Source organism: Passer domesticus, chromosome 28, assembly GCF_036417665.1.
Source record: "Passer domesticus isolate bPasDom1 chromosome 28, bPasDom1.hap1, whole genome shotgun sequence".
In the NCBI taxonomy this organism is placed as follows: Eukaryota; Metazoa; Chordata; class Aves; order Passeriformes; family Passeridae; genus Passer; species Passer domesticus.
The window spans coordinates 4,163,816-4,187,710 of record NC_087501.1 but is presented as its reverse complement, the minus strand read 5'-3'; the positions used below and the strand labels follow the sequence as shown (position 1 = coordinate 4,187,710).

At 53.1% G+C, this 23,895-nt stretch overlaps 2 protein-coding genes across 3 annotated transcripts; both read right to left on the bottom strand.

Annotated features, from left to right (window-relative positions):
• Positions 1–3,716: 3,716 nt before the first annotated feature.
• On the bottom strand, positions 3,717–6,521 carry LOC135287075 (D(1) dopamine receptor-like). Its single transcript, XM_064400392.1, has 2 exons — positions 4,601–6,521; positions 3,717–4,085 (listed from the first exon to the last, which is right to left on the bottom strand). The coding sequence occupies exons 1-2, from the start codon at positions 5,771–5,773 to the stop codon at positions 3,954–3,956; spliced, it is 1,305 nt and encodes a 434-aa protein (XP_064256462.1). The 5' UTR covers positions 5,774–6,521; the 3' UTR covers positions 3,717–3,953.
• A 3,814-nt stretch (positions 6,522–10,335) lies between these two features.
• CHMP7 (charged multivesicular body protein 7) lies at positions 10,336–23,415 on the bottom strand. Of its 2 annotated transcripts, none has more exons than XM_064400390.1 (10): positions 23,043–23,410; positions 22,029–22,203; positions 19,441–19,626; positions 18,655–18,788; positions 18,235–18,283; positions 16,666–16,785; positions 16,224–16,322; positions 14,974–15,034; positions 14,165–14,326; positions 10,336–12,128 (listed from the first exon to the last, which is right to left on the bottom strand). In XM_064400390.1, the coding sequence occupies exons 1-10, from the start codon at positions 23,330–23,332 to the stop codon at positions 12,064–12,066; spliced, it is 1,341 nt and encodes a 446-aa protein (XP_064256460.1). In that variant the 5' UTR covers positions 23,333–23,410; the 3' UTR covers positions 10,336–12,063. The 2 variants fall into 2 exon arrangements, with proteins under 2 accessions (XP_064256460.1, XP_064256461.1); XM_064400391.1 differs by lacking the exon at positions 10,336–12,128 and adding an exon at positions 14,437–14,622 and having other exon boundaries at positions 14,186–14,326; positions 23,043–23,415.
• Between the last annotated feature and the right edge of the window lie 480 nt (positions 23,416–23,895).

Below are 23,895 nucleotides of genomic sequence, written 5' to 3'. Positions count from 1 at the left end.
TCGCCCCTGAGACTGGGGCAGCCGGGGCTGATTTCAGCCTGCCCGGAGCTGCTTTCCTGAGAAACCTCCCGGCCTCGGCTTTCCCGGGACACCACCCCGGCCTCGGCTTTCCTAAGAAACCGTCCCAGCCTCGGCTAAACCGTCCCGGCCTCGGCTTTCCTAGAAAACCCTCCCGGCCTCGGCTTTCCTAGAAAACCCTCCCGGCCTCGGCTTTCCCGGGACACCGTCCCGGCTTTCCCTGACAATAGGAGCAGGTTTCCAGTCTGGAAGCAAAGTCAGGCAAGACTTCAACCCCCAGCAGCCACATCCCCTGAGCTCGTTTCCCCCTTTCTCTGTTAAGTCCATTCTTCCTAAAATTCCTGTGTTTTTCTTGCTGAAAAGTCGCTTTAAGGTCAGCAGTCATTCCCCGTCCCAGGCTGTGTCCCTGCAATTCCAGCTGGGAAAGCAGCACAATTCCACATCACCTGCACAGGGTTAATTCCCACACTCCCTGCCTGCCCCAGCCAAACACATTGAAATCATGGAGTGGTTTGGATTAGGAGGAACCTCCAATTTTTCCCCTCTATCTGCTGACTTCCACATGGATTTGATGTTTTTCCTCCTTTCCCTCTTTTGCAAATACCACTTTTCTCAGGCCCCTCTGCTCCTCTCCCAAAAATCCCAGAACCTGTCCCCAGGTCACCCATGGCACACCCACAGCTCCAGGACTGACGTGGTTTTTGGGGATTGCAGAGCAGGGTCAGGCACAAATCCTGCCTCAATCCCTGCTCTGGGATCAGCCCCAGGCTGAAAGAATTTCACCCACACATGTGGAATTTGGGATGGGAGAAGGGAAAAATGAGGAGAAGGAGGAAGACACTTCCTGGTGGGATTACAGGGGAAACCTGTGCAGGAAAAAAGGGGAAAAGTGAAAAAGGAGCTGCATCTGCAGCCAGGTGACCAAGGGGGTCTGTGCCAAAAGCAGCCCCAGTCCCACCAGTTCGGGGCTGTTCCCGTTTCCCAGCCTGCCCTCAGGAATGTCTGCAACACACCGGGATTTCTTCCAGAGCCTGGCACGTTTGGGGTTGGCTCTGTCACCACTTGGTCCCTTCTGCTGCTGGGTCAGAGCTGCTGCAGGAAAATGAACGATAATTAAACACATTGATTTAATTGAAGAATTAAATACAGGTAGTAATGGGACACACAAAGAGTCACTTCACCCTCTTTGTTGTCTTTCCTTTGCAGGTTCACCCCGTTCACCACAGACACACCGAGCTGGCTGCTTCCCCCAATCCCTTTGCAAACCACCCTGGATTAAGCCCCAGAATTTTGCCACAAGTATCAAGAAACTCTTCCAAAACAGTTTTGGGAAAAGTTGGGCACTCCTATTCCCTCCTGCTGCCACGCCAGGAGCTCCAAGCACCACACAACACCCTGAATTATAAATATTAATTATAAACATTACAGCAGCGTTCAGATGAACTCACTCCCTTGAGGGGTTCCAGATGATCTCAAACCAACAATTCCTTCTCTAAATTAGGCTGAAAAAACCCAAGATTGTTTTGGGTTGACCCAAAATCCTCCTGGCAGTCCCACAGGGAGATGCCGTGGATGCTGTGGAATCGTGTCAGTGCTTCCCTAGAAAAATCCCGTGGATGCTGTGGAATCCTGTCAGTGCTTCCCTAGAAAAATCCCGTGGATGCTGTGGAATCCTGTCAGTGCTTCCCTAGAAAAATCCCGTGGATGCTGTGGAATCCTGTCAGTGCTTCCCTAGAAAAATCCCGTGGATGCTGTGGAATCCTGTCAGTGCTTCCCTAGAAAAATCCCGTGGATGCTGTGGAATCCTGTCAGTGCTTCCCTAGAAAAATCCCGTGGATGCTGTGGCATCCTGTCAGTGCTTCCCTAGAAAAATCCCGTGGATGCTGTGGAATCCTGTCAGTGCTTCCCTAGAAAAATCCCGTGGATGCTGTGGAATCCTGTCAGTGCTTCCCTAGAAAAATCCCGTGGATGCTGTGGAATCCTGTCAGTGCTTCCCTAGAAAAATCCCGCTCTGCTCCCCTCCCACGCCGGTCCTGCTCTAACTGGGCTCTGTTTCACTGCTCTGTAATTAGCACTGGCTGATCTCTCCCTTTGTTTTGCGGAGGGGGAGCTGAGGATGTCTGGGATTCACAGGGATGAGCCGGGTTTAATCAGGCAGGGATCAAACCTCCTTCCCAAAGTCACCGCCGGGGCTGGGATGGAGCCCGGGAGCTGCTCCTGCCCCCTCTGATGAGACAGAAACTTCCCGAGGTTGATTGGGAAGCAGGAGAGCTCCTGGAGAGCCCTTGTGATTGAAATGAGGCAGCTCGGAGGAGGATCCGCGATGAAATGGAGGAGGAAGGGAATCAGAGGGAGAACAAAGCAAAAAGGGGGGGAACAGCCTCGGGACGGGAGGATCTGGGCAGTGGAGGAGCAGAAACCAGGACAGGGCTGTGGAATTTCTCCCGTTCCCTCTGGAGGGCTCGGACACCCTCATTGCCACGGGCTCCAGAGATCCAGGGGCTGAAGCAGGGCTGTGATCCCTGCCAGGACCCTCAGCCGGGCACTGCCAGCTCCTGCCCCGCGGCCAGAGCAGAACTTTAGCCACCAAATCCTTCCTGCAGCAGCTCCAGAGAGGAGCTGCTCCCAAACACAGCACCGGGCTCCAGGAAGGGAGCCAGACCTGCAGGATGAGATCCTGGGGACAGGGAGAGCCAGAGCTGAGCCCAGCCCAGTTATCCTGGGAAATCCATGGAATTCCTGAGGACAGGAACAGCCAGAGCTGAGCCCAGCCCAGTTATCCTGGGAAATCCATGGAATTCCTGAGGACAGGAACAGCCAGAGCTGAGCCCAGCCCAGTTATCCTGGGAAATCCATGGAATTCCTGAGGACAGGAACAGCCAGAGCTGAGCCCAGCAGAGTTATCCTGGGAAATCCATGGAATTCCTGAGGACAGGAACAGCCAGAGCTGAGCCCAGCCCAGTTATCCTGGGAAATCCATGGAATTCCTGAGGACAGGAACAGCCAGAGCTGAGCCCAGCAGAGTTATCCTGGGAAATCCATGGAATTCCTGGGGACAGGAACAGCCAGAGCTGAGCCCAGCCCAGTTATCCTGGGAAATCCATGGAATTCCTGAGGACAGGAACAGCCAGAGCTGAGCCCAGCAGAGTTATCCTGGGAAATCCATGGAATTCCTGAGGACAGGAACAGCCAGAGCTGAGCCCAGCAGAGTTATCCTGGGAAATCCATTGCCTCCTTCCCACAGAATCCACTGGTTTTCCATGGCTGGAGGTGCCACACAGCCCAGCATGGCCCCATGGAGCTCCAGGCAGCATTGCCAGCAGCAGTTGGCAACCAGGGAGCAGGATTTGGCCAGTGCCCATCCAGCATCCCCAGGCCAGTGACTAGCTGGATTTGGCCAGTGACCAGCTGGATTTGGCCAGTGACCAGCTGCATTTGGCCAGTGACCAGCTGGATTTGACCAGTGACCAATTGGATTTGGCCAGTGACCAGCTGCATTTGGCCAGTCCCCACCCAGCAGCCTTGGGCTGGTGGCCACAGGACAAGGGCAGTGGCCAAAGCCACCTCTCCCCTCAGGCACAGCTGGGTTTTCACTTCCTGACCACGGAGAGGCTCAGGAGACCCAGCCATCTCTGCTTTCTCGCTGAAGTCACTGGGAAAGAGGAATTCCAGCCCTGCCATTTCCATCTTTTGCAGAACGTGAGGTTTTTTAACCATGGGTGAACTGGAGAAAGCAGCAACACAAATCCCAGCTGCCCACCTGGGCTGGGCCCAAAATTCAGCTGCAGAAACAGGGCTGGAGACACCTGGGAATCCACTCTGGGATTCAACCAGGGTGGAACACCCTCATCACCCTCAGCTCCTCAGGCGTGGCAGGAACGTCCCAGCTCCCCTCTCTGCTGGAGACCTTCCCACTGCTCCTTTCCCAGCCTGGCTCAATGGAAGGCGCTGCTGGCGAGCAGGGGAATCCTCCCCAGATAGATGGGGCTTCCACACTCAGGAAGGGTGTGCTGAGGTGGGCAGGAGCCCAGAGAAACCCTCTCCAAGGCCACCTCAGGGTTCTCCACCTGCAGCACGGCGTGGGGCAGCAGCTGGGGTGGGCTGAGGCTCTGCAGAGCGCCGTGCTCCAAGGTGGAAGGACGCCAGCTCCACACTCAGGAAGGGCATGCTGAGGTGGGCAGGAGCCCAGGGAAACCCTCGCCAGGGCCACCTCAGGGTTTTCCACCTGCAGCACGGTGTTGGCCAGCAGCTGGAGCAGGCTGAGGGTCTGCAAAGCACCATGCTCTGAGCTGTTGGGGTGGAAGGACGCCAGCTCCACACTCAGGGGGTTCCACACTCAGGAAGGGTGTGCTGAGGTGGGCAGGAGCCCAGAGAAACCTTCTCCAAGGCGACCTTGGGGTTCTCCACCTGCAGCATGGTGTTCGCCAGCAGCTGGAGGCGGGCTGAGGCTCTGCAGAGCGCTGTGCTCCAAGGTGAAAGGACACCAGCTCCACACTCAGGGGGTTCCACACTCAGGAAGGGCATTCTGAGGCAGACAGGAGCCCAGAGAAACCCTCTCCAGGGCCTCCTCGGGGTTCTCCACCTGCAGCACGGCGTGGGGCAGCAGCTGGGGCGGGCTGAGGCTCTGCAGAGCGCCGTGCTCGGAGCTGTCGGGGTGGAAGGACGCCAGCTCCTTGCTGAAGGTCACGGTCTGCACGGCGCTGCCGCGGCACGGGCAGCCCCAGCCCAGCAGGGAGGCGAACGCCCCGCGGAATTCGGCGTTGAGGGCGTAGATGATGGGGTTGAGGGCAGAGTTGGCCCAGCCCAGCCAGGTGAAGGTGCTGAGCACGGCCCGGCTGACGCACGGCTCGGGGTGGCAGAAGGGCTCCAGGCAGTTGAGCACGAAGAAGGGCAGCCAGCAGCACACGAAGACGCCCACGATGATGGAGAGGGTCTGCAGCACCTTGGTCTCCTTCTTGAGGGAGTTTTTCAGGGAGGTTTCCCGAGGGCGGTCGGGGCTGCCCGGGCAGCTCCGGGCGTGCCCCGCCGGCCTCTCCAGGGAGGAGATCCTGCGGAGCTGGCGCCGGGCCACGCGGAAGAGGCGCCCGTAGGTGCCCAGCATGACGGCAACAGGGATGTAGAAGCTGATGAGGGACGAGGAGATGGCGTAGGTCCTGCTGAGGCTGGAATCACAGCTCCCCTCCTGCGCAGAGCCGTTAAAGCCCAGCCGCTCTCGGCCAGGCAGCTCCGGCTCCTTGTGCCACTGCAGCTGCACGGGGATGAAGGAGATGAGGAGGGACAGCAGCCAAGCCACCGCGATGGTGACGAAGGCCAGGCGCTGTGTCACCCTCCTCTGGTAGCAGAAGGGGTCGGCGATGGCCCAGTAGCGCTCGAGGCTGATGAGGCACAGGTGGAGGATGGAGGCCGTGCAGCACATGATGTCAAAAGCCACCCAGAGGTCACAGAAAGCCCCGAAGGGCCAGAAGCCCAGCACGTCGCTGGCAGCTCTCCAGGGCATCACCAGCACGGCCACCAGCAGGTCGGACACAGCCAGGGACAGCACGAAGAGGTTGGTGACCTTGGAGCGCAGGTGTGGGAACCTGAGCACGGCCAGGCACACCAGGGCATTCCCCAGCAGTGTGAAGAGGATGAGGAGGGACAGGCAGGCGGCTGTCACCACCCGCAGGGACAGCTGGGAGAGGCTTTGTCCTGCCCAGCTGGTGGCACTGAGCACGTCCTGCCCAGCTCCTCCTGCCGAGGGGTGAGACCCATCCATGGTTCCCAGTTTATCCCGTCCTGCCGAGCTTTCGCAGCTGCTCAAGGCTCCATCAGCATCCAGAGCCCATTTTCCCTTTTCTCCTCCTTGAAGCCCCAGCTGCAATCCGGTCCTGCTGCCAGCACAGGAAAAGAGCTGGAAGCTCTCAGCCCTTTCCAGGTCTCTGCCGACGGGATTTTTGGATTTTTGGAGTTTGGATTTTCCCTCCTCCCTCCCAGCCAGTTCCCTCCTCTGCTGCTCCCGGGAGCCAGAACTCACCTCCGGGGCTGGGGAGGCTTTGCTGCAAATCTTCCTCCCTCTCCTCTCTCCTCTCTCCTCTTCAGCTGCCGGTGATCCTGAGCCTGCTGCAGAATTCCCAGATCCCTTCCATGGCCAGGCTGGGTTCGCTGCCGGGAGCGAGAGGGGTCTGAGCTCCCTCTGCTCCTCAGCCCCTGCTCACAGCCCGGCTGCTCTTCCCTCCGGAGCCAAATCCCTCTGCAGCTGCCTCAGGTGGGATCTGCCCCTGGGAGCTGGGAGAGATGTGAATCCACAGGGTGAGTCACTGGGAATTCACTGAGAGTTTGAGGGGGAAAATAATCATTCCAGTCGGATTTGAGGGTCCTCAATGCAAATGAGCACAGAAATTGATGGTGATTTCTGCATAAAAGGCGCCTGATTTCAGTGCCCAGGCGCTGAGTCACAGCTCAGAGATGACCCCAAACCAATCACTCCTCCCTGCCCTGAGCTGGTGCAAAACTGGCACTTATTGTCTACTGCAAAATGCCTTCTCCAGAAAAAAAAAAAAAAACAAAAAGAAAAAGAAAAAAAAACACATCTAAAACTCCTGTACAAACCTGGAAGTTTTTATTTTGCAAGTCCCACACAAAGCAGCCTCAGATCTTTTTTCAGCACAGGTTACCTGCAGAACCAGTGAGGATGCTGATCACCATCTGGATACATTTTTTAATCCTTGATAAACACATTTTACTTTCAGTAAAGTGGTGTAAAGTTGCTTCTCTTTCAAGTTCATCATTATTTCCTTAATTCTCAGCTCATTCCACATCAGCTTTCACCTCAGGGATAACTGGAAAAATTAACCAGAAAGTCAAGATCCTTTTGCAGTCAGGTGTGGAGATTTTCAGGATCTCTTGGGGACACGGTTGGGGGTGGCCTTGGCAGGGCTGAGGCCACACTTGCACTCCATGGTAAGGAGGTCTTTGCCAACCTCCACAGCTCTAGAATTTTATATTTTGGAGCTCCCAAGGAGGAGGAGCTGGTTTGTATCTCAGAGAAGAATTTCCTGGGAGCCTCCTGCCTTGGGATGTGCCACCATGAGCTGCCACTGCCACCCTGTGCTGTGACAGATCAGTGTCACCACTGCTGTGTGTGACAGATCACTGCCACCTCTGCTCCGTGTGGCAGATCAGTGCCACCCCTGCTCTCCTGAGAACATCCACTGCAAAAGTGAGGTGGAGAAAAGCAGGACAAGCTTTGCAAATCCTGGGCACAAAACGAGTTGGTTCAGCTCTAATTCATCCCCTCTGTGCCCGGAGCGCGGTCCTGGAGCATCCCTGACCCTGCCTTTCCTGTCACCTCGGGGGGAAAGAGCCACCAGAGAGCCCTGAGCCGGCTCAGCTGAGCCTGGGTCCATCATCCCAGGATTGCTAAACCCGGATCCATCCTCCCGGGACTGCTAAACCCGGATCCATCACCCCGGGATTGCTGAGCCCGAATCTATCACTCCGGGATTGCTAAACCTGGATCCATCACCCTGGGATTGCTGAGCCCGAATCCATCACTCCGGGATTGCTAAACCCGGATCAATCCCACCGAGCCGGCTCAGCTAAACCTGGATCCATCACCCTGGGATTGCTGAGCCCGGATCCATCACTCTGGGATTGGTAAACCCGGATCTATCACTCCGAGATTGCTGAGCCCGGATCCATCACCCTAAACCAGCTCTGTCAAACCCAGATCCATCCCCCCGAGCCGGCTCAGCTAAACCCGGATCCATCATTCCAGGATCGCTAAACCCGGATCCATCCCCCCGAGCCGGCTCAGCTGGGCCCGGGGAGAGCCGGACCTGCCCCGATCTCTTCCCAGCAAGGAGCCGACATTCCCTGAAGGCACAGCCCGGGCTCGCTCCGGCCGCTCGCTGTCCCCGTGCCGCGGCCGCAGCTTGCTGTAATTAAGCCTCATTAGCGGCGGCTGCAGCGCCGGGGAGCGAGGGTAGATGGCACCAGCGGCCGCGCACGGGGCAGCGCCCGCCCTCGGGAATTGGGGATCCCGGCAGGGAGAAGCGCGGGGCTGGGCAGGGCAGGGCAGGGGAGCAGGGCAAGGCTCTGGAACAAACCCCGGGACAGGGAGCGGGCACGGCCCCGGGGCTGCCGGGGCTCCAGGAGCCTTTGGGTGGGATTTGGGGTTCTGGGTCCTTTCCTGCTCAGGATACCCCAAGGTCCTGGCAGATCCCTGTCCCCCAGGGCTGCTCTGCCCTCTGTGCCCCACCGGGCGTTTCCCTCCCAACCCCGCTCTGGGCACGAAGATTTTCAGGATCTCAGGAACAAACAGAGGGATTCTGTCACTGCTGTCCGGGTGAGCAGAGGTGGCAGTGCCCTGTGACAGGGCAGGGTGGCAATGATCTGCCACACACAGCAGTGGTGGCACTGGATCTGCCACACACAGGGCACGGTGGCACTGATCTGTCACACGGGGCAGGGTGGCACTGATCTGCCACACGGGGCAGGGTGGCACTGATCTGCCACACATGGGGCAGGAGTGGCACTGATCTGTCACAGCACAGGGTGGCAGTGGCAGCTCATGGTGGCACATCCCAAGGCAGGAGGCTCCCAGGAAATCCTTCTCTGAGATACAAACCAGCTCCTCCTCCTTGGGAGCTCCAAAATGTAAAATTCTAGAGCTGTGGAGGTTGGCAAAGACCTTCTTACCATGGAGTGCAAGTGTGGCCTCAGCCCTGCCAAGGCCACCCCCAACCGTGTCCCCAAGTGCCACCTCCAGACATTTTGAACCCCTCCAGGGATGGCGATTCCACCCGTCCAGTGCCTGACGTTTTCCATGAAGGATTTTGTCCCAATTTCCAACTTAAACCTCCCCTGGCACAGCCTGAGGCTGTAGGAAAGGATCTCCCCTTCAGCTGGGCTGGGGTGGGGTGGGATCAATGGGATGGGATTGGGATCCATGGGATGGGATCCATGGGATGGCATGGGATGGGATGGGATCCATGGGATGGAATGGGATGGGATGGGATCCATGGGATGGGATCCATGGGATCCCTGGAACAGGATGGGATCCAATTTCTCCAATTTCTGTGCATTTTGGACCACTCCTGCTGCAGAAATCCCTGTGGGTTCTGCTGTCCCAAACCGAGCCCAGCAGCTCCTCATGCTCCCAGGGCAGCTCCTCCTGGGAGAGATCAGATCTCCTCCCCTGAGGAAGCTGCATTATTTGATCATCAACAGTTCAGCAGCTATTTTCTTCCAGGCTCAAGTTAAGCACTATTTTAAACAGCTCTCCAGCATGAAAAGATTCGTTTGGTGGCAATTCAGCTCGAAGTTTTTATATTTAATTTCCTCACCCAGCAAGAGGCTGCCCTTGATTTCCTTTCCCTGCTGTCTCACCAAAATATCCTGAAAATTCTCCATTCAGGCACCCTGATTACATCCCCCACTCTGCATCAAAGGCAGAAAATTACCAGCCACTCCAAATAAAGCAGCAGCTGCTCGGGTTTAACTCCTCAGTGTCACTTCCAGCACAGCTGATGCATCCCAGGATTACAGGGGAGTGTTTATTCCTGCAGGAATTTCCAGGGAAGGGACAAGTTCTGAGATCAGGGGAGAAAGGAGGGGGAGCCAGACTTTAAAAACAAAAATCCAGGTTGTAGGTGAGACCTGAGCCCTGTAAAAAAATCCATGGGAGCTCTCCAGGGAGCAGATCAAACCTCAGCATCAACAGCCTGGGGATTCCAGGTTTAGGCAGTGTAGTTTTAGAGGGAAATTTGGTTTTTTATACACCAGGCCACTCAATTTACATCGATTGTCTTCAGGCAGAGGGAAAACCAGTACCAGGCTCCCAGTCTGGGCTGCTCAATTACAATTAGAACAAGAAGCTGGGTGAAAAACTGCCCCAAAATCAGCTTTAGGAATTGTCTGGTACAAAACCAAGGGTTCATTAGAACTGATTTGCTTTTCTCCTGGGACTGTGAGCCTTCAAAGTGCAGGTCTGAGATGCAGAGTGATAAAAAAGAAGGGGAAAGATAAGGAAAAGCAGGAATTGTGTCCAAAATGACACCAGGAATGAAGGCAGTGCCACCCAAAAAGCAGCAGAGCCTGCTCAGGAAAACCAGACAATTATTAAACATGGTAATATTTAATATTGGGCTTTTTAAACTCAGGGTAAAGTCTGGGGGAGCAGTTGCTCAGTCTGGGTTTGGATAAAGCAGCCCAGGACTATCCCTGGATCCCAGCACAGCTGGAGCAGCAGCTGGGACAGGGACAAAGCACCGGAGTCCCCAGAGCCCCTGGGGTCCCTCCCCTCCCCTTCTGTCACACACAGGCAGAAAACACCGAGGTTTTTCTCCCATTTACTTCCAGAGGAAAGGAATACAGAGCTTCAAGTCATTGTACATCATTCCATGGGGGAAGTGAGTGCAGCCTCCCCCTCCCCTGGCAGAGCCTGCACTGGTGAGCGGTGACAGAGGGGACACAGCCCCTGGGGACACCCCCAGTGCCACCCCTGGCCCTGGGCTGGGGCTGAGCGGGCACGGAATGAGCACCAGGAGGGGAAACTCCAGCTCATTGCCATTGTCCCAGGCTGCCACTGAGGAATGGGGTTGGAGAGGCAGCGTGGAAGTGTTGGGATACATTCCCAGTGCTGTGAGAAAACATTCCCAGTGCTGCTGGAACACATTCCCAGTGGTACTGAAACACATTCCCAGTGCTGTGGGAATACATTCCCAGTGATGCTGGAATAAATTCCCAGTGCTGTGGGAGCACATTCCCACTGGTACTGGAATAAATTCCCACTGGTACTGGGATACATTCCCACTGCTGTTGGGACACATTCCCAGTGCTGTGGGAATACATTCCCAGTGCTGCTGGAACACATTCCCAGTCAGAAGAGGGGCACAGGGCTGGTGATCCATCCACAGGCAGCCAGGCACTCCCCTGCCACGCTCAGGAATGCCAGGGAAGGGCACGTTCCCCTCCTGGAGCTCTGTTTTTCAGGGATTTGGGCTTCCCACGCTTCCGTGTGCACGCGAGGGTAAAAAGTGACCTGCAAAAGATGAGGGGTGGGCTCAGCTGTGGGGGGAGAGGCAGCCCTGGAGCAGCTGCAGCTCTGGTGCTCAGGGTTTTGTGCATCAAAAACATCCACAGGGGCTGGTTTGGGGCTTTCTGGGGACACACAATCCTGTGGGAGTGCAGGGCCAGGGCTGAGGGCAAAGCCAAGGCTGTTCCATGGAGCTGTGCTCTCCCAAGGGATCCCTTCATTTCCCACCCCAAATCCCCCCGTGGCAGCTCAGAGCCATCACCCTGCAGCTCCCAAGGAGTTTTGCTTACAGGGGTGCTACAAAAATAGCCACCAGCTCCAATTTCAAGTGCCAGCAGGAAGAGGCTGGATGGCAATGCCCAGCCTTGGCCACAAGAGCCTGAAACTCCTCTGGGGGAATCTTTTGCAGGTCTCCCTTTTAAGGCCTTAATGTCATTACAGAGAGAGGGATTCTTTTGTCCTGTGCTTGCCATTGCCGCCCTCCCTGAGCAGCACCAAAATCTCCCCAAACTGAGCAGTTCCAGTGCCTGGCTGGCAGTGCAGGATCCAGAGGGAGGGACACAACAAGCACCAGGTGCTCAAGCTGCTGCAAGGGCAGGACTGATGTGCCAAGTGTTCTAAACAACCACACAAACAGCCAAATGCTGAGCCACTGCAACGCTGCTGCTACTCAGATTCTCAACATCAGCCACAGCAAAGGAAGAGAAATCAAAATCAAACCCAAAACTGATCACTGGTATGGACACAGAAGAGTTTATCTTGGCTGGAGTTGTGTTCCCAGGAGGGAAGACTGGATGTGGCAGTGACTGGGGGCCACGAGTCAGATCGAGAGCAGATGTTGGCACAGAGATGACAAACACCAGCTGGGGCCAGGTCCAGAGTGGATTGTCACGGCAGGAGCTCCTGCTGCTGAGCAAAGACAGATCCAGGAGCACAGGGGGTGTCCCCCTCTCCTTGGAAGTTCTGGTCATCAGTTAAGGAACATTGAGACGCTTCCCAAACTGCAGCAACAGGATTCTGTTGGCTCTTCAGAGATTCAGTCCCAGAGCTGTTTTGGGTTCAGAAGAAGCAGAGGGAGTCTTTTGTGCCAGATCTGTGAAGGGAATTGCAACAGAGAAGAGATCAGAACTCACCACACACATCCACAAGCACCCAATACAACTCCAGAGTGCCCAGGTGCCTCCGTGCTCTGCTCCATCCCCTGGGGAGCACACGTTCCATCCCCCTGGGATCACACGTTCCATGTGGAACAGGCACTGGAAATTTCCAGGGAATGCCTTGGAAATCAGGGTTATAACCTGCCCAAACAGAAGGAACACCACATGGCCAATCCTGTGGAATTGTTCATGACCAGATTCCCAAAAGGAAAACAAACTGTCCAAGACAGGTGAAGGGAAAGCTCAGCTCAAGCCCATGAACTCTGGTCATTCACTCTGACCAAATCACAGGATATCCCGAGTTGGAAGGGACCCAGAAAGATCATTAATGAATCATAAGACATTATTTATTTATAATTCTTATTACTCATTTCCTTATCAGTAAATGAAGCCCAGTTTAAGCAGGTCCCACACAAAGAGCATTCCAGGGAAGATGCTGAGTGCTGGACAAATCCTCCTTAGAAAATTCAGGTTTATCCCTTCCAACACTGCCTGGCCTTGTACAATTTAGTTAAATTTAAAAAAGCAATTAGTCCAAGCAGCAGCTCCCTCACAGAGCCTTCAGCTTTCCCTCCACCTCCGGCAAAGGATCCAGGCACAATTCCCAGCTCTGCCAGGACTGGGTTTAGCTCTGCAGAGCCAGGATCCAGGCACAATTCCCAGCTCTGCCAGGACTGGGTTTAGCTCTGCAGAGCCAGGATCCAGGCACAATTCCCAGCTCTCCCAGGACTGGGTTTAGCTCTGCAGAAGCTAAAGGATCCAGGCACAATTCCCAGCTCTGCCAGGACTGGGTTTAGCTCTGCAGAGCCAGGATCCAGGCACAATTCCCAGCTCTCCCAGGACTGGGTTTAGCTCTGCAGAGCCAGGATCCAGGCACAATTCCCAGCTCTCCCAGGACTGGGTTTAGCTCTGCAGAGCCAGGATCCAGGCACAATTCCCAACTCTCCCAGGACTGGGTTTAGCTCTGCAGAAGCTAAAGGATCCAGACACAGTTCCCAGCTCTCCCAGGACTGGGTTTAGCTCTGCAGAGCCAGGATCCAGGCACAATTCCCAGCTCTCCCAGGACTGGGTTTAGCTCTGCAGAGCCAGGATCCAGGCACAATTCCCAGCTCTCCCAGGACTGGGTTTAGCTCTGCAGAGCCAGGATCCAGGCACAATTCCCAACTCTCCCAGGACTGGGTTTAGCTCTGCAGAAGCTAAAGGATCCAGACACAGTTCCCAGCTCTCCCAGGACTGGGTTTAGCTCTGCAGAGCCAGGATCCAGGCACAATTCCCAGCTCTCCCAGGACTGGGTTTAGCTCTGCAGAGCCAGGATCCAGGCACAATTCCCAGCTCTCCCAGGACTGGGTTTAGCTCTGCAGAAGCTAAAGGATCCAGGCACAATTCCCAGCTCTCCCAGGACTGGGTTTAGCTCTGCAGAGCCAGGATCCAGGCACAGTTCCCAGCTCTCCCAGGACTGGGTTCAGCTCTGCAGAACCAGGATCCAGGCACAGTTCCCAGCTCTCCCAGGACTGGGTTTAGCTCTGCAGAGCCAGGATCCAGGCACAATTCCCAGCTCTCCCAGGACTGGGTTTAGCTCTGCAGAGCCAGGATCCAGGCACAGTTCCCAGCTCTGCCAGGACTGGGTTTAGCTCTGCAGAGCCAGGATCCAGGCACAGTTCCCAGCTCTCCCAGGACTGGGTTTAGCTCTGCAGAGCCAGGATCCAGGCACAATTCCCAGCTCTCCCAGGACTGGGTTCAGCTCTGCAGAACCAGGATCCAGGCACAATTCCCAGCTCTCCCAGGACTGGGTTTAGCTCTGCAGAGCCAGGATCCAGGCACAGTTCCCAGCTCTCCCAGGACTGGGTTTAGCTCTGCAGAGCCAGGATCCAGGCACAGTTCCCAGCTCTCCCAGGTCTCTGCTGACCCCCGTGCTGCCCAGGGCTGTCCCAGCTCCCCCAGCAGCCCCTCCCAGGCCCTGCTGCATTCCCACCTCCAGCAGACACAGAGAGCTGCTCCAGCTCAGCCTCCAGCTCGGCATCAGAGATGGGGGCACTCAGCACCTTCTGGGGCACGGGAGGCAGATCCAGGGAATCCTTGCTCGAGTCCTGCAGGAGACTGTCCAGCTCCTTCTCCAGCTCCTCAGAGTCCATCTCTGCTGAGCAAAGAAAATATTTCAGCTCCAAGGAGAATTCAGTGGCATCCTCACGGCACAGACTGAGATCCAAAACAAGGCTGTTATTCCTTCCATCCATTGTTACTCACAAGGAATTTCCTGTACTTCTTTTAAAGGACTGAAAATTCAGTCTCCTGATCTGAGGGAGGAGAATTTTTTTTTTGGCACTGAGGCCAAGAAGCTCTGGCACCTTTCAGCAGAGGCAAACAAGCTGCAGCAGCAACCAGGCCAGAGGAAAAAGCTCATCACTTCAGCAAAACAAAGCAGCAGCCACCCTAAAAATAGATTTAAACCGACATTACCCAGCTTTGAACTGAAATCCAGCCCCAAACAGGGACCACGAGGATTTGGAGACGAAGAAACTGTGAGAGGGGAGAACTCCCTGCTCCCACTGCCCTCAAGGCACCAACTTCGGTATTTGGGGAAGAGTTTATTCCCCCAGGAAGCTGCTGAATGTGGGGAGGGAGCAGGGAAGGGAGGGAGCAGGGAAAGGAGGCAGTCAGGGAAAGGAGGCAGTCAGGGAAAGGAGGCAGTCAGGGAAAGGAGGGAGCAGGGAAAGGAGGCAGTCAGGGAAAGGAGGGAGGGAGGGATGAGAGGGAGCAAAGGATAAAACACCCAGGACATACCCAGACCATTGATCCCCACTCCAGCCAGAGTCTGGGCCACTTCATCTTGAGTGTCACAAAGCTGAGGTAAAATAAACACAATCAGATAAGATTAGAAATCAACTTTGTGCCCTACTGTAGCTGATTCATCAAAAGCAGAAATAACAAACAAAATCAGAACCTGGCCTGAAGGCAGCAGGAATTGGTGCAGAAGACATTCCCACCTTGGTTTTCACAAGGAACATGAAGATCATTTCATAATAATAAATAACAAAACCAAGGATGGCACACTGAGGATCAAACCCAAAGCACAATTTCACAGTGGGAGTAAAAATATTGCTCTGATTGGAGCTTTTTCACAGAAATCTGGAGTTGCAATTGCAGCTTGGGCTCCAGAACAGGAAGCTGAAGACCAACACATCCCAGCCATGACATCTTGCAGCCCCTCAGCTCGAGCTGAAGGCTCAGTTTGAGCTGATGGTGCTAAAAAATTAATCCTTGGCTGTTTCTCACAGCAGCTCAGACTGCCAGACTGCTCTGCTCACTTCAATTCCTGCAGAATTAACTCCTTTCCCTCACTGAAATGCAGATTACAGAATTACAGAATTGACTAGGTTGGAAAAGACCTTTGAGATCATCAAATCCAACCTATGAAAATTAAACAAACAATGAAATAAAATTAAATGAAATAGAATAAATGAAATAGAATAGAGAAATAAATAAATAGAATAAAATTTTAAAAAACCAAAATGGAATAAATATAAAATAAAATAAAACTAAAATTAAAATATAATAGAATAAAAAAGAATGGAATAAAATAGAAGGGAATAGAATAAAATAAAAACAGAATAAATAAACCAAAAATAGAATAAATAGAATAAAACATTTAAAAACCCAGAATAAAATAAAATAATAAAAATAATAAAATAAAATGTCAGGCTGTTTCATGCACACAGTTACATTCCAGCTTCTAAAGGTTTGATTTGTATTTTTAATATACCTAAAGACTTTCCAGGAAAGCTGGGTGTTTCCCCACTATTGCTATCAAAAAACCCAACAAAATGCAAATTTAAAATAAATTAAAATACATTGCAGCAAAACCAAGACACAAAAATCTTCTTGTTGATGTTTCAGCTCAAAATTAAGTCAGTTTGCTGTAGTGCCACAAAGGGAAAAAACTAAATAATTAAAAGCAACCAAAGAATTCATAATTAATTAATATCTGGGCAGGTTTCTTGGGAACATCCCCACCCCCCTGGCTGTTCTGGTACCTCTTGGATCTGATCCACCAGGTTCTCTGCCCTCTCCACAGTCACATCCTTCATGGAAAGCTTCAGAGCTCCCACTCCAGCCTGGTAGGCATTGAACACCTGGAAATTCAAAATAAAAGAGATGAGGATGCACAATGCTCATGAACTCCAGGCTGGTAGGCACTAAATACCTTGAAATTAAAAATAAAAGACAAACATGCACAATGCTGATGGACTCCAGGCTGGTAGGCATTAAATACCTTGAAATTAAAAATAAAAGACAAACATGCACAAGGCTGATGAAAACAGAGGGAGCTCCTCTCCAGAGCTGCTTCCCAAGCAGCATCCCTGGAGAAACAGCAGGACATGGAGGGAGCTTCACGCAGAGGGTAAATCCCACCCCTCAGGTGAAGGCACGAGGGGAAGGAGCCGGGGGAGGAGCCCAGGGAGGAGCCCTCGGTACCATCTGGTCGGTCTGGGAGGCGTAGATCCGATCCAGGATTCCCTGCACCGCATCCAGCTTGGAGTGCAGCTCCTCGATGCGCCGCTCCGTCCTCCGCTTGGACTTGAGGCACCTCAGGGCCTGCCGGGGACACAGACAGAGATCAGAGCACAGAGAGAGAGCTCAGAGCATACACAGAGAGAGCTCAGCTCACACACACACAGAGCTCAGAGCATACACAGAGAGAGCTCAGCTCACACACACACAGAGCTCAGCTCACACACAGAGAGCTCAGCTTCACACACACACACAGAGCTCAGAGCATGCAGAGAGAGAGAGCTCAGCTTCACATACACACACACACAGAGCTCAGCTCACACACAGAGCTCAGCTTCACAAACACACACAGAGAGCTCATATCACAGAGAGAGAGAGTTCAGAGCACACACACACACAGAGAGCTCAGAGCACACAGAGAGAGAGCTCAGCTTCACAAACACACACACAGAGCTCAGCTCACACATACACAGCCACAGCTCAGCTCACACACAAACACACAGAGAGAGCTCAGATCACAGAGAGCTCAGATCACAGAGAAAGCTCAGATCACAAACACAGAGAGCGAGCTCAGCTTCACAAACACACACAGATACCTCAGCTCATACACAGAAAGAGTTCAGCTTCACAAACACAGATAGCTCAGCTCACACAGAGCCCTTAGCTTCACAAACCACACACACACAAAGACCTCAGCTCATACACAGACCTCAGCTTCACAAACACACACACACACAGAGCCCTCAGCTCACACACAGAGCCCTCAGCTCAGCTTCACACACAAATCTGGGAATTCTCCCCTCCCCTTTGCTTATTCCCACTTCGGTGACTCCAGTAATTCCTGCTGGCACCGTGGTGTGGGAGTCCTTAAAATCAGAGGGTTTTGGGAAAGCTGCAAAAGGCAGGCCTCAAATATTCCAGCTAAACAATAAACATCTAAACATTTCAGCTTTAACATCTAAAATATGCCACCTGAAATATTTCAGCTGGCACCTGCAGCCATTCCCATTCCTGGGTGTTGAAGTTTTCTTCAAAAAAAGGAATTTGTGGAATTTCATGCTGATTAAAAGCAGGTATTTGTAGCATGTTGCAGCACACAAGAAGCAGGGAAAAGCAGAGACAGGTTGTGAAATCTGTGTTTGTGTTAAATTTGCTCAGAAATAATCACGTCCAGAAAAAAAATTTAACTGACAAATGTGTTTAACATTAAAAAAAACAGGAGCCAGGAGTTGGATTTTGATGATTCTGAGTGGGTCCCTTCCAACTTGGGATATTCTGGGATTGGAAGTGTCATCAAAAAACCCCAAATCAACCAGGAATCCCTGAGGCACACACAAAACAAGTGGGTTGAAGAGTTTATTTCCAACTCCCTTCATCACCTGACTCTGGAAAAATAAATCCTTGACTTAAGGAGAGCTTTGGCTTCAGGGCCACCACTCCAACACCCCGGGGCTGAAGCCCCCAGGTTTAACCCTGGGCACGATCCGCAGTCCTGGAGCAGCTCCAGGACATTTCCCTGGTAACTCCACTCACCAGCTGCTTCTTCCCAGCTCTGCAAGCACTCCTGGCGTCCTCTTTACACCTGCAAGAGGGAAAAAGGAGAAAGGAAAGGAAATTTCTTCCTTTTTTCACAACCCACAGCCACCCTCCCCTCTCTCTGAGGGGACCACAACACTGCACTTTGGATACAACCCCCCTCAAACCACTGCTGGTTCCCACAGGTCCTTGACTGCATTCCAAATCCTTGCAAACACTCCCCACAGCCTTGCAAACATTCCCTGCACCTTGTTTTTATAGGGAACAGGGAACAAAGGCTGGAAAAGGTGCCCCAGCACACGGCTGTGACAGTTTTGTTTATGAACAGGAAAGAACAACAGGAGAAAGCAGCTTCTAATTGTGTCCCAGAGTTCTACATCCCACAGATGTTGTTCCCACCACCCTTCCCCAAATTACTTCTCTGCTTCCTGGGAAAGGGACTCCACCTTCTGTGACAGCAGCTGCTCACTCTGCATCAGCTGATAAACTCCAATGTCCACATCATTCATTGGGGACACCTTGGCGTGCAGGCCTCGGGCAAACTTCACAATCTGAAACCAGAGCAGCACAGGCTGCAGTCACTTCCCAGAAATCTCAATTAGGAATAGTTTCACTTGGAAGGAAGGAAAAGAAGTTTTTGCACTCCCAGTTTAGGCCCTGGAGTCACGAGGATGTCCCAGTCAACACAGGGTTTAATATCAGACTAGGATCAGGACCAGCAGTGTGGAAACAAAAGGCCTCAATGGAACACCTGGAAGATTTAAAGCTGTCCCTGGATTCTGGAAGTGGAAGGGAATGACAGGCTCCCAAGGACTTCAGAGCACTACAGGGAAAGTGCAACCTCAGAGCTGAGTGCCTGCACCTCTGTAGGAAGTGACAAACTTAAAAAGCTTTTCAAAAATGTGGAATTCCACGCTGGTTCGAGAGGTGTGGAGTTTGTGTGGTTGGGAATAATCAACCTGCAGGGTCTGCCATGTTTTTAACTCTTAAATCCGAATTATTATAAATGTTTAAAGAATCTGCCATGCCAGAATAAGATTTCTTGTCACCTACAACCAGGTTACAACACTGGAGCACATGCACTTTACCTTTCCAGACAGACAACATCCATTTCAGCAAAATGGCTAAAATCCATCTCTCTGCAGGCAGATGGAAGGCAAACAGGGATGACACCACCCAAAAGCAGTCACCTGGACCCTGTACCTTCTCTCCGTTCTGTTCCAGGATGGTGACCCTCTTCTCCTTCTGCAGCTGGAGCAGCAACAAGTAGAAGGTCCTTTCGTCGGGGCAGAGGCCGGCGCAGAGGGAGCGCAGCTCGGACAGGGCGACCACGGGGTGGGAAGAGAGGGCAGAGCTCTGGTACAGGCGATAAACTTCCTCTGCCTTCTCCTGCAAGGGAGCCAGGGCTGCCTCAGCACCTCACCTCTGCTATTCCCACATCCTGCACTGCCTTAGTGCACAGCTCTGAGCTCCACAGAGTGTCAGTCACTGCCTTCACATTTTGGGCACACAGAACAATCCCTCCAGCCTGAGATCCAGGGACACTCTGCTGCCCCAGCCCCAAAAAGCATCAACAGAAGGGAAAGGGGGGAGCAAACTGGGGGTAAAGGACTGCATGACCTGAAGCTGTAAGTGGACAATTAACCAATCCCTGATATGTAAAGGGACCAAACTCATTCCTGTATTGCATTTGCAGGTTGCCCTGACATGGGAAGGAATGGTGAATCTGACTCCATGTTCTCAGAAGGCTGATTTATTATTTTATGATACTATATTATATTAAAGAATACTAAACTATACTAAAGAATACAGAAAGGATACAGACAGAAGGCTAAAAAGATAATAATGGAACTCGTGACTCTCTCCAGAGTCTGACACAGACTGGCCCTGACTGGCCAAAGAGTGAAAACACTCACACCAAACCCATGAAACAATCACCTGTGGGTAAACAACCCCCAACCACATTCCAAAGGAGCAAAACACAGGAGAAGCAAAGAGATAAAATTGTTTTCCTTTTTCTCTGAGGCTTCTCAGCTTCCCAGGAGAAAAATCCTGAGCAAAGGGATTTTTCAGAGAATGGGAATGTGACAGACCTGTCTGAAAAACTCATCAGCACTGTGCACCTTGGAGGCTTCTGACTGCCCAGGGTGTATCTACTGAAGGCCTTTCATATCATTTATTATTAATAAATATTTATTTAAATATTATTATTTATATTTAATTATTATTTTTTTATTAATGTATTTATTGGGGTTTTTTATTAATAAATACCCACTTTATTTTCTAACTCTGTCTAGCCTCTGTCCTCGGTGGCCACTCCAAGGCACCACAGGATGCTGTCAGACCACACAGTGTTCCTGCTCTTCCCAAATCCTCCCACACCTCCTTCCTCCCAGCTTGGACACTTCCTGCTTTATTCTGGAGTGAATTTCAGAATGAGCCACAGGGAACTCCCACAACAGTCGTCCACAAAAACCAAAACTCTGTTATGGACATTCCCTGAAAAGCTGTGGAACAGCACAGGAGCCACACAGGCAATCAAGTTCCTGGAAATCCCTCCTCAGGTCTGAGCCCAATACAAATTCCTGCCTTTCAAGATTTCTGCTGGACACAGTAACCCAGACAACCACAGCAAGGCCAGGGCTCATTCTGCAGACACAGAGTAACAGAGGGGCTGGGCCAGGCTCCAATCCCATGGGAAGGCAGCTGGAATAACGCCCAGGGAATCTGGGCAGGAGGGACACTGGATGGCTGTGGTTGTGTTCAAGGGTCCCAGGATGAGGGAAAAGATGAGAATCTTGATTCTCTGTTTCAGGAGGTTGATTTATTATATTATGATATTACATGGTATTAAATGCTATACTAAACAGAATAGAGAAAAAGGCTGGAAAGGAAGGAATGAATAACAAAATCTTGTGGCTGCTCGCAGCCTGGGCACAGGCGGCTGTCATTGGTCACCAAGTAAAAACAATTTCACATGGTAGGTAAACAATTCTCCAAACCACATTCTAAAGAAGCAAAACATGGAGAAGCTGAAGCTTCCCAGCTTCTCAGAAGAAAAGACCTTGGCAAAAGGATTTTTCATGAAATATGTCTGTGACAGTGACTGCTCCATGCCCTGCTCACCCCTGCAGCAGATGGAGCTCGGGCTCAGAGCTCCTCATTCCTGCACGGGCAGGAGCTCCAGCCTGGCATGCACAGCTGGCTCCCAGCACAGCTCTTGCCTCCCTGACAAGCCAGGAATTGTGTCCCTGCCTCTTCCTGGAGTCAGTGAGAAGTCATTGCCAGAACCATGGAATGGGTTGGGATGGAAGGGCCTGAAATCCCAAATTGCCATGGCAGGGACACCTCCCACTGTCCCAGGGGGCTCCAGCCTGGCCTCGGGCACTGCCAGGGATCCAGGGGCAGCCCCAGCTCCCTGGGAATTCCATCCCACCCTCCAGCCAGGAATGCCTTCCCAATCTCCCATCCAGCCCTGCCCTCTGACAAAGGGAGCCATTCCCGGTGTCCTGTCCCTCCGTCCCTGTCCAATCCCTCTCCAGCTCTCCTGGAGCCCCTTCAGGCTCTGAGCCCTCCCTGGAGTTTCTCTTCTCCAGGTGAGCACCCCCAGCTCTCCCAGCCCTTGGAGCAGCTCCATCATTTCCAAGGAACATCTACATCACTTCCCAAGTCACTCCACCCATCTCTGTCCAGGAGCACCAAGGAAGATCTGCTCAGCCCTGAGCCCTTCTTCCCAGCACGTGAAATGACTCCTGGCTCTCCTGGAGATGCACAATCTCCACAACACTCACCTGCAGCAGCTCCACGTAGATCAGAACCTCCTCTTCCTCGGGGATTTTGCTGTCCCCCAGCACGCTGGACAGGGTCCACTTGAGGGGCTTCAGGATGAAAACTCCCACGCCCCACGAGATCCAGCTGCTGTCCACACTGGCCATGAAGTCTGACTCCCTCTGGAGCTTCCCACGTCTGGGGAGAAGATAATTCACGTGGAACTGAACACAGCCATCTAAACCCTGGATGTCCTGCACATCCTCCACTCCAGTGGCATTTTCTATCACCAAATCCAGCTCAGATCTGAGATTCCATTACTCTTTTTTCCCCGTTTTGCAAGTTTCTCCCAGTTTTCTACTCGAAACTGATGAGGCATCACAGGAGGGGATCAACAGGAGGGTCAGTTTTAGGGGCAATCAGCCATTTCAGAATAATTCCGTTTTTATATTAAATTGCAACAGCAGCTTCTCAGATCCACTGGTTTTAATTTTCAGGTCACCGACAGAGCTCCTGCTGTTCTGAGCCTCTGCGAGGTGCCAGTCCCGCGCTCCTGTTTCACAGCACAAAACCTCTGGCTGCAAACACCAGCCCAACACACCGCCAGTGCCCTCAGCGGCTGCGACACCACAACACCCCAGGGAACATCCGCCATTCAACAGCGATATCCCTGTGGGAGCATTCCTGTCCTCCCACACCTCCTGCGAGGCCCTGGCTGAGCTCTGATGCCCTGGCCAGCTCGGCCTCCCAAATTCCACACAGACACACACACCACGAGCCGCAATTCACGGAATCTCAGACTGCTCTGGGTTGGAAGGCCCTTAAACCCCAGCAGTGCCACGCCAGGCACACCTTCTGCTGCCTCAGGCTACTGCAAGCCCCGTCCAAGCCGGCCCTGGACACCTCCAGGCGCGGGGCAGCCACAGCTCCTGTGGGACCCAGAGCAGAATTCCCCCTGGAGCCCAGCCCGGCCCGGCCCGGCCCGGCCCGGATCCCCCGGCAGCCGCATCCCCGGCACCCCCCGCACCCTCCTTTACCTCAGCAGCTCCCTGAGGACGGTGCCGAGCCCCAGGGGGACGCTGCCGCGCCGCTCGAAGCCGTTCTGCAGCTCCCTCAGGCACGTCCTGACGGCGCCGCGCCGCCGGCCGCGGGCCAGAACCAGCCCGACCCAGAAGGCCATCTTGCTGTCCCACTCGGTGCTGTTCACCTCGCGGCTCTGCTTGAAGGCCGAGAACAGGAAGGCCATGCGCTCGTCATCCGTCTCCCACTCCGGGGGCAGGTCCCCGGCCGGGGCCGGCCCAGGGGGGGCCTCCCCCGGGCTGCACATCTACGCGAGCCCCCGGCTCGGCCGCGGCCTCCGCCCGGCCCGGCCGCCCGCCCGCCTCAGGGGAGACGCGCACGGCGCGTGCGCGGTGCCACCCGCGCCCCCCCCGCGTCGCTTGGGGTGGGCCGCGCCGTCCCCCCCCGTCAGCCCCCGCTGTGGTACGGCCCGGGGAGGGTCAAGGCCCCGCCCCCAATCGCCGCCCGGAGTGTGCGGGTGACGTCACCGTGACGTCATGGATGGGTGTCATAAATGGTGTCAAGGCCAGCGGTGAGGGGCCGGGGCTTGGGCTAATTGGGAATATAGAGAATAACTCTACACATAATATGTATTTCCCATATACACTGTATAGAGAATAAATGTATACTTTTAACTTTCATAATAGAACATTTTTATTATTTTATAATTATTATTTTTCTTATTTTTAATTTTTATTATATATAAAATAATATATAATAAAATATATTATATATCATATTATTATCTATAATGTTATTATATATAATATTAATAATATAATTATATATAATGTTAATATAATATATATAGTATACAATATATACTATATA